General features: G+C 37.7%; 1 protein-coding gene across 1 annotated transcript in view; it reads left to right on the forward strand.

Moving 5' to 3' along the window:
- Positions 1–15,464, forward strand: part of ADGRV1 (adhesion G protein-coupled receptor V1) — a 312,242-nt gene that overhangs the window by 43,165 nt on the left and 253,613 nt on the right. The window contains exons 14-18 of the mRNA XM_026866507.1: positions 3,182–3,405; positions 12,779–12,905; positions 12,994–13,179; positions 14,070–14,250; positions 14,843–15,006. Of these exons, the coding sequence (XP_026722308.1) occupies positions 3,182–3,405; positions 12,779–12,905; positions 12,994–13,179; positions 14,070–14,250; positions 14,843–15,006 (882 nt within the window). The remainder of the gene's footprint in view (positions 1–3,181; positions 3,406–12,778; positions 12,906–12,993; positions 13,180–14,069; positions 14,251–14,842; positions 15,007–15,464) is intronic.

Below are 15,464 nucleotides of genomic sequence, written 5' to 3' on the forward strand. Positions count from 1 at the left end.
GGGGGGGGGGGGGGGGGGGGGGGGGGGGGGGGGGGGGGGGGGGGGGGTGTGGTGAATGCTCTGTACTTTCTCCATGAACCATAAAAATCTTTTTGTTTGAATAAACAAAATCAGAGGGGCTTTCCAGCACAAATAATTCATTTGAAGAAGGAAGAAAAATACCCCTATTTATCACTATGACAATCCTTCTACATTGTGAATAAATGATAATCTCAGAGAACATGTTTAGAATGAGAAGATTACAGAGTTTGTACTAGGGACAATAAAAAATCAACCCAGGAATCAGGGGAGGAGGAGTGGAGGAGGAAATGAAGCTTAAACACAACTAGGGAATGGATGGTGGAACTGGAAAAGTGAGACCAACATTTTTCAGTGACATCTTCAATTAAGTAACCTACTGCAGTTTTTGGTATAGACAGGAAGATGAACTAATTTAATAAACTACTCACCATTATTATTCAATTCACAATGCATTCCTTTTTCCTTATGTGCTGATTTGCTTTAAAAGGAAACACTGAATTAAAAAAAAACAAAAACAAAACGAAACAAAAAACACCAAAAAACCAACACAAAACACCAATTCTTGGTTCTTCATTAATTATTACTTTAATCTCAAAGTTACTGTCCAGGATCAGAAGTACTCAGCGAAGTGATTTGTTTCAGCTGTGTAGTATTTCAGAAAATTTACTGAGCTAACAACCATGCAGTGGTCCAACTGCATCCTGTTAACTGCAGGATCAGGGCCTACTCTAGAGGAAAGCTTAGAAAGCAAGCAAAACAAACAGACCCACCATCTGTTCTCGCAGACTCTCAATAACTAGCTGGTATGGTTGAGAATCGGTTACTGATTACAGTATTTGTAAAGTAGTTCCATCTATCATCGAATAAAATGCGCATGAATATTTTTGTGTGTCACTCGAGCAGTGGTAGAGCAAAGTGTAATACGGCCCAAGTATTTTATATAGATTGGTTTTAAGAATTGAAAGGGTTTAAAACTCGTCAGTTGAAATGGAGATTCATGGTCACTGTAAGGATTTAAATAAGGCCTCTTTCCCCTCCTCCAATAAAACCTTACTCTATGATAATATCTGATAACTTCAAGGAACAAACATGCTTTTGGGAGTTAAAAAGTGTTTCTCATGGGTAGTTCATACACCAGTGAAATGTTTGCAGAAGTATATGCAAATCAGTTATGGAAACATTTATTAAAATGTTGCATATAGACAAAATCACATGGTATAAATTATATTTGAAAGAAATATTTAAACAGGCATGTCCTGCTTTCCTTACAATGTCAGTACTGTTGCTGGGTTCCGTGAGTCCCATTTGAAGAAAGGGTAAACATTTTCCTATTTCTTGTTAGTATGAATTGGAAAAATGGTAACACGAGAGTAGACTACAGTTTTGAAACACTGTACTGATTTTCAATTCTGAATTCAATTCTAATATATTAGTTATTATAAATAGAGAACTCCTTAAAGTTGTATGAGAGAGGAAGGAAGATTGAATCATTCTTTTGTTTCATTAGAGGCTGTACATTGTTATGGCTCCAGAGACTTCAAGCAGATTTTTATCAATGCATGGCACAAAAAATGAAGTTGGGACAATAGCTTGGGCCATTTGTCAAATCAGTACTGCTATTCATAGGTCTAGTAATAAATCAGCTGATCTGGGAGGTTCTTTCTCCCTCTACGTGCATTTAGTTGTGTACATGAATGTGATTTGTCTGAGAGGTATTCCATTCTACTGACAAAGCTCGGCGATAGCCATTTCATTTCTTTGTCACATCTACTTACACCTGTTTGTTAACAGCAGTGCTGCCAGTGAGAGAAATTTGTTCTGGACATGTTTTGCTCCCTGGATATGAAATTTATACTGAAATGTCAGAATTGTTCTGACTTGGTACTAAGGCTTCTTGTTTCTCAAATTTTTCTTTACTTTTTCTTACAGCTGGAAAAAGTTGAGCTGGTGAATAGGATTCCTCTAGTCCCACCTCTGAGTCCTAGATTAGGCGAGATTCGAAATATTTCTTTGAGGATTACTCCAGATATTGCAAATGGAGAAATAGGCTTTACTAGCAATCTTCCAATTATTATTTCTGAGCCAGAAGATTCCCCCTTTACAGTGGTAAGTAAACCTTTTAATCTTGTCCCTTAGTATAGAAAATGTATTTCGAGAAGGCAAAGTTTGCTATATTCAGTGTAACATTTGAACGTTAATGTGTGGAAAATCCTTCCTCTTTGGGATCTGCCTGATCCCAAATATTCCTCTGCTTTAAAAAAAAAAAAAAAAAGACAAAGGGCAAAAACATGATTGTAAAACTAAGGTCTGAAATAATGTGTTAGTCATTATCAGAGAAGGGAGATTGATTGGTCTTTGCTTTCTCTGTAAGCATCTAAAACCTGTTAGGTCTTAATGCTCACACAGAACAAAAGATGCTGCAGACAGTTTTAATCTCTCTCACTAACTGCAAAGGGAGTGATGTAAAGTAGGACTGACAGCGCTTCTAAATTTCATGGAAGTGTCTGTATATGTGATAGTTGAAATACATACGAACATATAATTTGGCTCGCTGGGTGTGTTTTCCAACAATTATGCCTGTTAGGTTTTTAAGAATCCAAAGAAGCATTTTCTAAAACGTTGTCATCCAAGTGCTTTAGTCCCAGACGGAGAAACCTTTTTTAAAATGCTTTTTTTTTCATAGATTTTCCTTTTTTTTTTTTCCCCCTATTTTTTTTTCACTGAAATCTTCCCACAAACCCTGAATCAACAGTTCTCAGATTAAAACTGCTAATTTCCTTAAGCAGAGTACAGGTTGGCACTGTACTGTAACAACCAGAATGAAATTATGGTAGTTTACATTCAAAATCTAAATTGTGTCTTGATGAGGTGGGCACTTATTAAATCAGTCATTCCAGGCTTTTTCTGTTTCTGGTTGCTTAGTGATTTGTGATATTAATAATCTGTCATCTCCACTGTCTAGGTATGTAACAAATGGTTAAAAGTATAAGATTTGGTGTATATTTCTGTTAGTACACCATCCTTGATTTCATCTCTTATACATAGGTATGAGCCAAAAAACAAGGTGGACATTTCAATTCTCATATGCAGTAGTCACTTGTAAGGGAGTAATTGTTCTTGCATCTAGTTTTACAAGTCACATCAGACTCGTGTTTCGTAGGTTTACATTGCATTGCATCGAGATGGGACTGACGGTCAAGCAACTGTCTTTTGGAGCTTGAAACCCTCTGGTCTCAATCAAAACGCAGTAACAGATGACGACATAAGTCCTTTTAATGGCTCTGTGGTTTTCTTATCTGGACAAAGTGACACTACAATCAACATTACTATTAAAGCTGATGATATACCTGAAATGAATGAAACTGTCTTATTAACTCTGGACAGGTATTGTACCCTCATCTCCATTCATATGTATCAGCTGTAATAGCCAATTTATATATAACAAATTAGCACAGTATTAAGTAGGAAGTGTTGCCTGTATTGTGTTGATAAGTGCCTGAAGGAGTATTATCTTGATTCAGACTGTGTATGGATTCTTCTTTGACTGGACATCAGTGTAAGAAACTGTTGTTTTTATTAAGTAATGACTTAATTTTGTTTATATTTTGATGAAAATAATGTATGCTAATTAGGTTTGACCTTTAGTTATAGCTGTTGGTTATAACACATATCTTTTCAGAAGAGTAGTATTTAGTGAGATAAGGGGGAAAACTATAATGAAGAGTAGAAGGCAATACATAACTGTTTCCATCAGAAAAATGTTTATAGCTGGGGTGTCCCTGAAGAATTAGATGAGCTCTGCATCCAGTATTTTTTGCTCTTGACAGTTAGATACTTCCATCACAACCTCTGGCTACTGAAATAGCCCTGTGTGACCATTACCACATGCTTTGGCTACAAAGAGAGCAATGGTGTTTCTGAAGCAATGTGTTGTAGTCCTCCCCCTTCTGCACGAGAACAGGATTAAAGGATAATTAAGGCAGTAAGGGACCTCAGGAGATACTGTTATCCACACGTGAACACTACTCAGAATACTTGTTAGTTCATAACCAGGAGTATGTTCCCACTTTGATTTACTAACAGGAGAATCTTGGCTTTGTTTTCTCTCCTGCTTCCAACAACTCAGTTGTATACATAATTTATAAATGCCACCACTTCTACTAACTCCTGTTAGCCTAAGGTATATTCTTCCACTTTTTCTGGAAACATACTAACGGGGGTCTGCCAGCTGCAGTGTCCACATTAAACATCTACTACTTACACAGTCCTTCCCTTATGCAGAAGTATTCTTGTCCTGTGTAGGAAGTGCAGACTAGCTCTTGGGAACTTCAACACCAGATAACCATGGTGATTACATGTTAGCAAACCAGCAACCAGCTCCTCAAGCAGTTACTGATCCTGTGTTGAAAAGCCTGATTTCTGAACATCATTCTCCCAGGAAAGATGTTATTCCATTGCAGGATTGGCCTTCTTCTGTAAAAGCTGTCTGGTGGATGCATTTTGTTCAGAATGAGTTATTTCGTTCTAAATTGGCTACTCACTGCTTTGGAAAGACAGTTCTGTTCAAGACAAAACCAAATGGAGACGATTGCAAGCAGTTCTCTGCTTTCCTTCCTGTGGATGAAACTGATTTGTCCCAAGGAATCCGTTAGGGTCCCTGGCACAAAGCCAGAAACTAACATTATGAATGATGATTGAAGTTGCGAAGAAGTTGTGTAAAGTGGCCAAAAAATCGAAGTGGAAGGGTAGGAAACAAGTAAGTGTCTAGAGGAAGTGGACAGCATAAAAGATTAACTTTTTAAAGTTCTGACAGCTCTGCAGGTGTATATAACTACAGCTTTCTGCCACTTACTCTGCATAGTAACCCTATGCTGTGCCTTGAAAATGATGGCAGCAATAAGGGTCGAACTGCCAGCTGAACAAACGTAACCACTGTTCTGCTTTTGCTATGTACGGATGGGAGTAGCAGGTTCTGCTGGTTATGAAGTGGCTGGCAAAAAGTATGCCAGTGGAAGCAGCTTTCCCACACTTGGCAAAGTCAGAGAGTGAAGTAAGAAACAGGTAGACTGGCCTGGAAAGAGAAGTAAACAAGGAGGAGATAAAATCAGAACTTTTCTCCAGACCTGAAGAGTGTCCCTCAAGGGTATGAGTGGAACTGGGCAACTTGAACGTTAGCAGAAGCCAAGGATGAAATGACTGCAAAGATCATCCTTTCAGTGCTGGAGATGACTCTTCAAATCAGGGTTGAAGGATACTGGCAGGGTTGTGTATGTAAGCTTGTGGTATTTCTTTCGGCAAAGTTTGTGCTCTCTGGATCAACAGGAGATTTCAATTTCCAAGGCTGGCAGCCAGCACCTCACAGCAGTGGTGAATTAACATGAAAACAAAGATGCACTGTGCTGTGGATGAGCTTGTACTGTTCTATAAATTGTAGCATAAGTCAGTAGGAAAATAGAGCATGTAAGAACTTTAATGAAACTATAGACATAGAAATACGTTCATAAGCATTCCATTTATTGCAATTAGTAATAGCATGAATAAAATAATAAAAATAATTAGTTCTAACAAGAATGTATTATTTACAACCCAGTGGTGTTGTTAAGGCAGTTTACATTTTAAATGAGCTTTGATTGCATCCATAACTATAAAAGGAACTTTCCAAGACATTAAAAATAGTATTTTCCTTCCTTGCTTTATGGCCTTTGACCAGGGGCTGTAGATATTAAAAATAGCCCTGAATTCTGTCCACAAAATTGAGGCCAAATATATATAATGAAGAATATGCTTCCGTAGAAGACAAATGAGTAACAAAGAAGCAAAGACAATCCTGTACCTGCTGAAGCTTCTTCATATTTTCTTTTTTTTAGGAGAAGCTTCAGGTTGAATGCTTGCCCATATCCAAATAGGCCCGAATTGAGACCAAACAGAAATAAATCCAGATGTCTGTAGTTAAATCTGTTTGAGAAAGAAAAGGCCTTATGAATGTAGGTGGAACAGGCCCTGGAAATTGTGTGTATGCTTTGTGGAATCATATATAGAGACTAGGGCTGTCCGTTTCACCTGGTAAGCACAAATAGAAATCAGTTTTTAAAAAAAGCTGATTGTTATTTTTTCCTTCTGCACAACATATTCTCCTACTGGCAGTTGTCATCCCCTCAGTAAGGTGCAGATACACGGCTATCAGTTTGGCTCAGGGGAAGGGCCAGGACCTGCAGGGCACGTGGGTTGTGTTTGCACTCTTAGATGAAAGGTGCTGGGAGCGAGAACTTGTGGACTTTCGGATCTGGGAACAGCAATACACTGACAAATTTATTTTAATTTGTGAAAGTGATAATCCATGAACAGATGACTGTTTAAATAGTCCTTATGCTCAATTTTTTTTTTTTTGTCATGCCTCATATAATTTAGCATCCCAGAACAGATTCACGTACACGTGCTACGACATAAATCCCATATACTATATACAATAAAGCAAAACTGAAGCAATGTAGCAGGGGGATTTTTACAGTTCTAGTGACTCCTCTGATGCGATATAATTTTCCACAGGCTGAAAATCTGTCTTGAATAAATTTATAAAATAATTATTATAAAAATTGCAAATGCAAAACGTAAGTTTGACTGTTTCTTTGTGAACTGACAGTTTTTAAAGATTTTTGTGTTTAAGGGATTGCTTCCTGAAAAAAAAGTTAGTAAATCAAAGAAGGCATTTAAAGCCCTGTCTACAGTCCTTAGTTCAGGGCTCAGGTGATGTTTATATGTTATGGGTTGCTGTCTGCGTTGACATGCACAGGAACACTAATATGCTGTTTAATGGAGTTAGGATTTTCTCCTAACTTGGTGATTTCCTGTGGTTATTATCTGTTTCAAAACTATATTTATCTTTATTAAGTAATTTTTCTATTAAGTAATACATATGATGCTATATGAATTAATTCTTCCAGTGTAAAATGTTGGGTTTTTCTTCAAGGATTTGATCAGGCTTTGTGTTGATGGGGAAAAAGATATTTGAAAATAGTAGTAGAAAGTTTAAATGAGTGCTGCTGGACACCTACTGCTAGCTTTTATTACCTTTCAAAATAATACCACCATATGTCTCCTGCTATGAGTAAGAAAAATTAAAATAGCCTCCAAAATCAAATAATTCATGGATTAAACCTGGAGAGAAGGTGTTCCCTCTGATGAGAAGCACTGTGGAATTTATAATGTGGCAAATCCTACTTTAATACTGTTCTTTAAATCTAGGTCCTGCCACTAATTAAATCCGTAGATAATCCTGAAAAAATTGAGGGGGTGAACACTGACTACAGAAATAGGAAGCAAATTGTGTAACATTCCACAGGCAATCTGAATGCACCCTTTCTGCGATACCCTGATAGAAAATAAAGTTTTTTAGAGAAGTGTGTTTTTAACAGCAACAACTAAACAGATGCACAGTTGCAATTCTGTTTCTCAGGTGCCTTTCAGAGTATTCATTTTCTATGGGATTCCAATTCTTGGTCCAAAGCTATCAAATTCAACTACATTGCATCTCTTCCTAATTAATATTTTATTTGCAGTGGTATTTAGTTCATAATAACTTTGAAATTACCATGCTACTTTAAACTCAGTCAGAAATCCTCTTTGTGCTATTTTGCAGTACTATGTGTTTTAAAAGTGCAAAAAACATTTTGGAGCTTCTGTTAGTTGTCCAAATTAATCTGTAGTTTTTGCTAAATAATAATTAAAGCTCTTTTAAAGAAATAATTTCCCCAATGATGAGCCATTTTGTTGTCTGAAAAGAAGATTTGTTGCGAGTTGTGCAATAGGTCAAAAACCACACACTCAGGAGACATTGCTTATTTATTTCAGGGTCATGCAAGCGTAGGTGCTTGGTGGTTTCTGACAAATTTGACACACCAACGGGACTTTTAGTGCTGATTTTATGCAAAAAACTTGCAGAATTAGTAATTTTCCAAGTCCATCCTCTCTATGATGATTAGTAGTTATTTGCATACAATTATAATACTGCTGACACAATACTTGTACTGCTATGCATGCTCAGGGGAAGGGTCTTTACCTGGTCAAGGGTCTTCTTGACCTGTAGGTGGGATTTTTAGCATTATAATGAGGGTAGGTCAATGAAGGATACATGGACCTTGAGTTTGCTCACCCAGTTGGCACTGTATCCTCTTCAAGGTCTAATGGCTCCAGGATGTCCTTGCTCAAAGCTGACTATGACTTTGGCTTAATAGAGACAAAGAACATCTTTCTTGACCTAAGCGTAATATTACTACATTGTTCTAAAAGTTTGACCTTCAACAATTTCACATGAGATTTGTCATACGGGAAGTGTTGGTTTTGGTTGGTTTTTTTGGTTTTTTTTTTTTTTTACAGCTGTTTCAGCACAGAAAACACAATCACTCCATTTGAGATTGTGTTTCTTACATTAGCATCATAAACATTGCCGATGCTTATCTTCTTTGATGAAATAAAACTTCATGTCCGCAGACAGCCATTTTACAGAAAAAGTTAAGCTGAGGAGAAAGAAAAGCAAGTAGCTTTTCCAGTGAGAGGGATCTCCTTACTCCTGGTCAGGTGCTCTCTTTAGTAGCTGGAGTTTCTTGGTATGGCTAAGCAAGTGTGTACAAGGAGATGTTTTAACTTTTATCTTTACTCCTGAATGCCCACACCAGGCCAGACCGTGTGTTTTGGAAGGTCTGAAGAGCCAATTTTGTCCCGTGTCCACACTGCTGTTACAGGAGTGCCTAAAGAGATGTTTTCACATACCACAAAGAGTGAAACAGGACTAAACTGATCCTGTGCACTCCGTGGCAGTTGGGATGTCTTCACTCTGCGACAAAAGGACTGTACATGAACAGTGCGTTGTTCTTGGATGTTGTCAAGGCATGTAGCATGAGCTGATGGCTGGTGGCCTGTGGCCTGTGTGGTGGCCTGGAGCCAGGATCCCCGCCTGATAACATGGCTGGTCAGGCAGGAGCCCATCCCACTGCCCTCAGTGAGGCGGGAGAGCAGGCTGGAGTAACTGGAGGCAACCTGGACCCCAGGGCATCAGGCAGGGTCACGATGGTGGGGTGAGCCAAGCCAGGAATACACATCAAGTTTAGGCCAGATGGTGGTGACTGGGGTCAGACACAGCCCAGCCATCACCACGCAGGTCCGCAGTGAGGACACAAACCCAAGGTTGAGCCAGGAATTCACCTGGTGCATCCTGGTCCGAGGATTTTACAAGGATTTATATGTCTGTACCTCAGAGTGTAGACAGGAGGGATCCTATTGTGCACATGGTTCATTGCTCACGTAACAGAGCTCAGTTGGAAGGCTAAGCCTAGGTGCTTCTATTCCATTTTTTGCATATAGCCTATTTTATGACTTTTTTGAATAATAACCAACATTTACTGTGTCAGAGCAGTGATAGCAATCTGGCCAGTCATGCAGAGAAAACACGGTCAGATCAGTCGATCAATAAAGTGGTCTTGGTGTTGAAGATGGGACTTGGGTGGAGAAACCTCCCCAACAATGCTTTACTTTAGCAGTGCGCGGGCTGAATCTGACTAGTTGCTGTCTCACCTGAAAGTTCTCTAGATTCTGATCTGACTTACACTGTGACTGTGTCAAAGAAATAAAGTCTTGCCAGTCTTCTCAGTCCTTTCAAAGAACACCTGGAGGTGCTCAAGATGCACCTCATGGTACCTCATGACTGTTTCATTTCTGCTGCCCTCTGGATTTCTGCCATTGTGCATCACAACACAATATTAGATTCTGCCATGACTCCTCAGTTCATATTAACAAGCTTTTTTGTCTGAGCTGTGTTTGGACTCATGCAGTGTAACTTCATGAACCTGAAAGAGATTTTATTTCTGGCATGCCCTTCCACTTTCTCATGAATTGTTATGTCTTAACTACTTAAGCTTGTACAGACATATCAGAAACTCACTTGACATAATGGTTCATTTGTATTCTTTGTTGTAAATTATATTACCAACAGCTTAGCGATATAATTAAATTTTAGCAGTACCAACTCTGGAATTTTCCCCTTGATCTTTTCATTGTATTAATACTTTGATGGTTTTGGAACACTTTTGCGTATGTTTCTGATGGAAGAGAGAATGTCTCAATATATAGCATTTAAAATCTAGCCTCACTGGAAATCAGTGAGAAATTTCTATCAGTTCATATCTGCTATTTGAAAGAATGTATCTGCAAGTGTATTTGCTTTATTTTCTCAGACTTTTGAATGAAGTTTCATCTCTACTGAATTCTGAATCAGTTCTTTTTGAGATTAGTGAGGTCAGAAATTCACTTTGTAAATGTATTTATTTAATAAATATTTATTTTAGATTAAGTCGAAATGCATGATTGTCATTGCAGGATAATACTGCCCTTTCAACTGACTTGATGTGGTAGGCCAAAGTGCTTGGCCAAAATGGAGCTAATTAAGAGATTAGCAAATACTCTTTTTTTTTTTTTTTTTCTTTTGTCTTTTGTTTGTTATATTTTTATATTAGTATTTTAATTTGGTAATCCGGTTAACTGAAAATTTGTCAAATATAAACTTTAATGTGATTTTGTGCCAAAATAGTTTTTGATATGTACCCTACTGTGCTTATCTGTTTTTAGCATTACTTTGGCAGATCAATGAAATAACATATCATGGAGGGATGCAGTTTGTTTGTTTGTTTTAAATGAAGGGATAATTAATAATACTGGCTGCTGATGCAGTTGTGAGCAGGCACAGAGGTCGACAATAACTGAGCTCTTTGAGGAGGGCTTGGTAGGGTATACCATGAATGGGTCTTGGCATGCTGGATTGGTCATGAGGTCGTTTCTCCAAAGTGGGAACTCACTTGCGAGCATTTGTCAACAGGAAAATGCCCTGCATTAAGTGTTCCCATAAAACGAACAGTATACGCATTTGGAAAGGGAAATATCTTTGTGTTGTTGTTTTTTCTTTTTTTCTTTTTTTTTTTTTTTAATTAGTATTATTTTCTAAGATTAGTACTCTTGAAATTCTAGCAAGTGGCACTTTCATTCCTTCCCCCATCCCCTTTCTCTGTGTTGACAGGGTAGAGACAGAAAGGTTTGTCGTGTACTTTGGGTAAGTGCAGTGAACTGTGGTTTGTCTTCGGTGAATCAGTGCTTTGTTTTACAAGTGATTGGTTTGGACAGAATCTGTCTTTATAATTCCTTTTTCTCTCAGGAATCACATCTTCTGCATCTCTTCAGACAATGCATGCTTGCCCTTTTGTGTTTAATTTGGTGGCATGGGGTTCTGGCTTAAAGACATTTCTTTATTTAGGATCTGTGAATGCTGAAAGTCATGAATGCATGGCTCAGTGTTTGATATTTGAGCGTTTGATGCAATAATGGATTAGTTGTTTTAAACTGCCAGAACTACAATTTGCCCCAACTAAATGACTGAACTGACTAGAATTATGGAGAAGTTTTCTGTGGTGAAAGACGAACAGTTACCTTCTTTTTGAATAACCTGAATTTAGTTTATGTTAACACGAGTCATTGTGTCTACTGACATATTTTTTTAATGTGCAATAAACATGACATATTACCATTTAAAACAAATATTTCCTGGTTTGAATCTTATATCCTCCCTGTAGACTTTGCTACAAGATACATTGCTGTTTTTCTGTTTGTGTGTGGGTGTTCCAGTTAGTTATGGAGTGTCTGTGGAAAGAGTTTTGGAACAGATTTCAAATACTGGATACAATAGATCGTGTTTCTTTCTACATGAAATAGTGTTTCAGGAAGTCTGGGTTGTAGTACAGTGAAACCATAAAAATATTTACAGCATGCTGTATCAAGAGTTCATTGAAATTTTCTTCCAGGAAACATGGAGGATGCACAGGACCCTAAATACATAAAACATGATATAATAAACCATATCCAAGCTGTTAATCTGAAGGTACATTCTTGGTGCATCCTCAGTAGTAGTTTTTTTCCGGCATTTTTAGTGTGATGAACCTAAAGCAATGCCATTGAAAATTACCACATCTGAGGAAATGAATGCAAGAAATGTGCAAGCTTTCCTTCTCTTGTCAAGTAAGGCCCATGATGAAGACCACGATCATGTGGCGGTAGCCCAGGGGGAGGAATCTCTATTTGATCATAACTGCACTGTTCACCATATGCTTTTAGGCAGCGGGTTTGTGAGTAAGGGAGGAGAAAGAGAATGAGACCGAGCTACTGAGCACAGATCCAATGCTTACTAGAGCCAGGCTAGGATCCTACAGGTACTGTCCACATCTTACAGGAGGCAGGTTAACAAATGGGTGAGGATGAAATCCACTGTGTTGAGGGACAACTCTCTTCCAATTTGTAGCAAGAGTCAATTTTGCAGAAGAGCAAAAGAATGTGTAGTTGTCAATGTAATTTCTGTTTGTTTAAGTGGTTTTGGATTATCCTTTATGTTTTGATCCAAGTACAAAGAAATACTGAATGTGACAAACTTTTTACTACTCAATTCTGTTTCTTTTCCTGTGTGTTGTGTGCATGTGTGACTAAAAAAACCCAGAATCACCAATGTAAAAACTAAGCAGAAAACAAAGTTTCTTCAGAGGCAAAGGCTTTTTTACAAATGGATAAACCATGTGTGTACTTCCTAATTTATTTTATTCTTTGCAGGTAATTGTTTTTATAATTTATTAGTAAAATCCATCAGTATTCTGATGCCCTTCACACAGGTGTGGATTTACATGCCAAACAGAACTGTCACTCAAATTAACCTCTTGCCTTCCTTTCTCAGGGTCAGTGTGGAAAATCAAATACTGAAATATGGGTTTACTACTCGTGAAATTATTATTTTGGAAAATGATGATCCTGGAGGAGTGTTTGAATTTTCTCCCTCTTCTAGAGGTCCCTACCGTATCAAGGTAGCTATCTGAGTAATTTTTCTCAATCTTTATGGACGATTCAGTTTAAGCAGAATGTTAGAAAAGAGCTGGATTTTCTTTTGTACAGGAAGGGGAGTCTGTTGAACTGCAGATTGTCCGCAGTAGAGGAAGTCTCATCAGGCAGTTTCTACGCTACACTGTAGAACCAAGAGACAATAATGAGTTTTATGGAAGCACAGGAATCCTGGAGTTTAAGCCTGGTGAAAGAGAGATCATAATTACTCTTCTGACAAGGATGGATGGGATTCCAGAGGTAAAAATTAATAATTTTCTCTCTTCAAATTCTGTTCACAGCCATATTAGTTTGTCACTTATTAAAAATAGACAAATATATAGGAATAAAAGAAGTGTGTAATAGCACACAATGAACCTCCAAACCAGGGATGACTGGATAAATAGCAAGTGTCTTCGGGTTTAATAGTCCTCAGTGGATTTTCTTCTATGAATTAAAACAGTTGCACTTTGCATCCATGTAAATTTTTAGCATCCATGACGTTCCGTAGTATAGACTGCCGTTGTTTAACTGAACTCTTTGTGAAGAATCAATTCCTTTTTGTTGCTTTTCTAGTAACCATCTGCTAATTTTACTCAGCGTACCTCAGTCTAGACTAACATTTCCCGTACAGATACAGAGATGCAATAGTTGTTTTAATGCTCCTTGAAGCATTACCTGTGAGCATTTCCGAGAAATATATGAAGTACAATGTCCCATTAGATTAATAAAGCAAGCAGATACAGCCTTTTTTAATTAGTTTGCTGTCAGTGGTTCTAAAATCTTTGCTTTCTCTGTTATAAAACCAGAAATGTTAATAAAACTTACGGAAAAGTTACCTTTCAGGGAGCACCACAAAGATATTTGTACTATTGAATTGATATGATACTAAGTACACAAAATAAGTCCTTGCCTGTAATAATGCTAGATTTTTTTTTGATAAAATGGTCCTGTCAGAGGTAGAAATTTCTAATTATTTCTTTGTTATGATGATAATGTACAAATGCTGTGCATGTAGAAAGTGTGTGTGATTTCCTTTTGTTTAAATTTGTATCTCTTTCTGCCTGGCTAGGGACTGAGGATGTTTGTCCATTTGTTTTGGATGTAAATACTGAACATGTATATTTATTGGGACTGTTCACCTCTTTTAGCTGGATGAGATATATTCTGTAGTACTCAGTGGCTACAGTGAAATGCCAGGCAAGCTGGGGAGTGCCACAAGGGTCAATATAACCATTCTGAAGAACGATGATCCACATGGTGTCATTCAGTTTCTACCTGATGAACTATCAGTTACAATAAAGGAAAGTAAAGGAGAAATCGTCTATGCTGGTAATTCTTTTTTATTAGAGTTACTAGTTTATCTGCTCTCTGTCCCTGCAAGGCTTCTTGTCCCCATTGCACCTTTCTAGGACAATGTCTGACTCGAGTCTCCACTCAGGAGTTTCTAGAGGGGTACAGTGATGAGCAGTGGAGGAGGATGGGCCAGGGAAGCCAGAGGGATCAGTCCAGTTAAAAAAAAATGTCTAGAGGGTATGCCAGACAGGAGGGACAGAGTATTGATGTATGTGCAAAGTGCAGCCTGGAGGTAGTAGCTCTGCTTGTGGAGCGTGAAGAATAGGGTGCTATGTGAGAGAAGAACAGAGCTAAATCTTCGTATGGGTGACTTCAACTTGTCTATCTCTATTCAATTATTGAGTACATTTGCAGACAATAACAGATTTGAACAAGTCCGGACTGCTTTAGTGGTCTGTCTTTGTGTGTGCTGTATGTAGTGCTCTCATGTATCATTAGTCTTGCAAGAAGTGGATTTGCTTATCATTTCCTTTCCTTTTTCTTTGTTTCAGCTTTGCTGGTCTCTTTTTTTTTTTGATTTGTGTTGTTCTGAAGATGCACACTGACTGCATACGTTTGCTTTCTTTAGCTGCCTACAGAGTTGTAAGAAACCAAGGAAACTATGGCAATGTTACTGTGTCTTGGGTTGTTGACCCAGCCTGTACCAAGGACATCTATCCAGAAGAAGGGACTATTTTCTTTGATAATCTGGAGTTTTCAAAAAACATCACCATTTACTCACTGCCAGATGAGGTAAACATTATTACGGTGTTTTTGTGTGAGTAATATGGGACAAAGAGTAAGTGCTAAAACATTACCATTTAAGGAGAAAGAAGAACTGTCTGCTTTTTAAGATCCTGCTAAGTATTTGTAGGAAACAACAAAATACTTGAGTAAAACTGAGATTACTTCAGCAGATCATAAAAGAATTTGAGAAGTTGTGGATACCTATAAAAAGAAGTTAGAAGCTGAGAGTAGTTGAATATAGTTAGATTTTAGAAAAATTCATTTGAATAAAACCCTTGTTTTTATAGCTGGAATAATATTTTTTATTTTTTAATGCTGATATATTTGAAGTAATATAAGAATGAATTAGAATAATTAATAATGAATAAATAAAGCTGTAAAAATAAATTACATGTATCAGAAACAGGAAACTGCAAAATAACTTTTGGGTCACCTGTACAACAGTAAAGACGAGGGGACATATT

The sequence above is a fragment of the Athene cunicularia genome (assembly GCF_003259725.1).
Source record: "Athene cunicularia isolate RWA chromosome Z unlocalized genomic scaffold, athCun1 chrZ_part3, whole genome shotgun sequence".
In the NCBI taxonomy this organism is placed as follows: domain Eukaryota; kingdom Metazoa; phylum Chordata; class Aves; order Strigiformes; family Strigidae; genus Athene; species Athene cunicularia.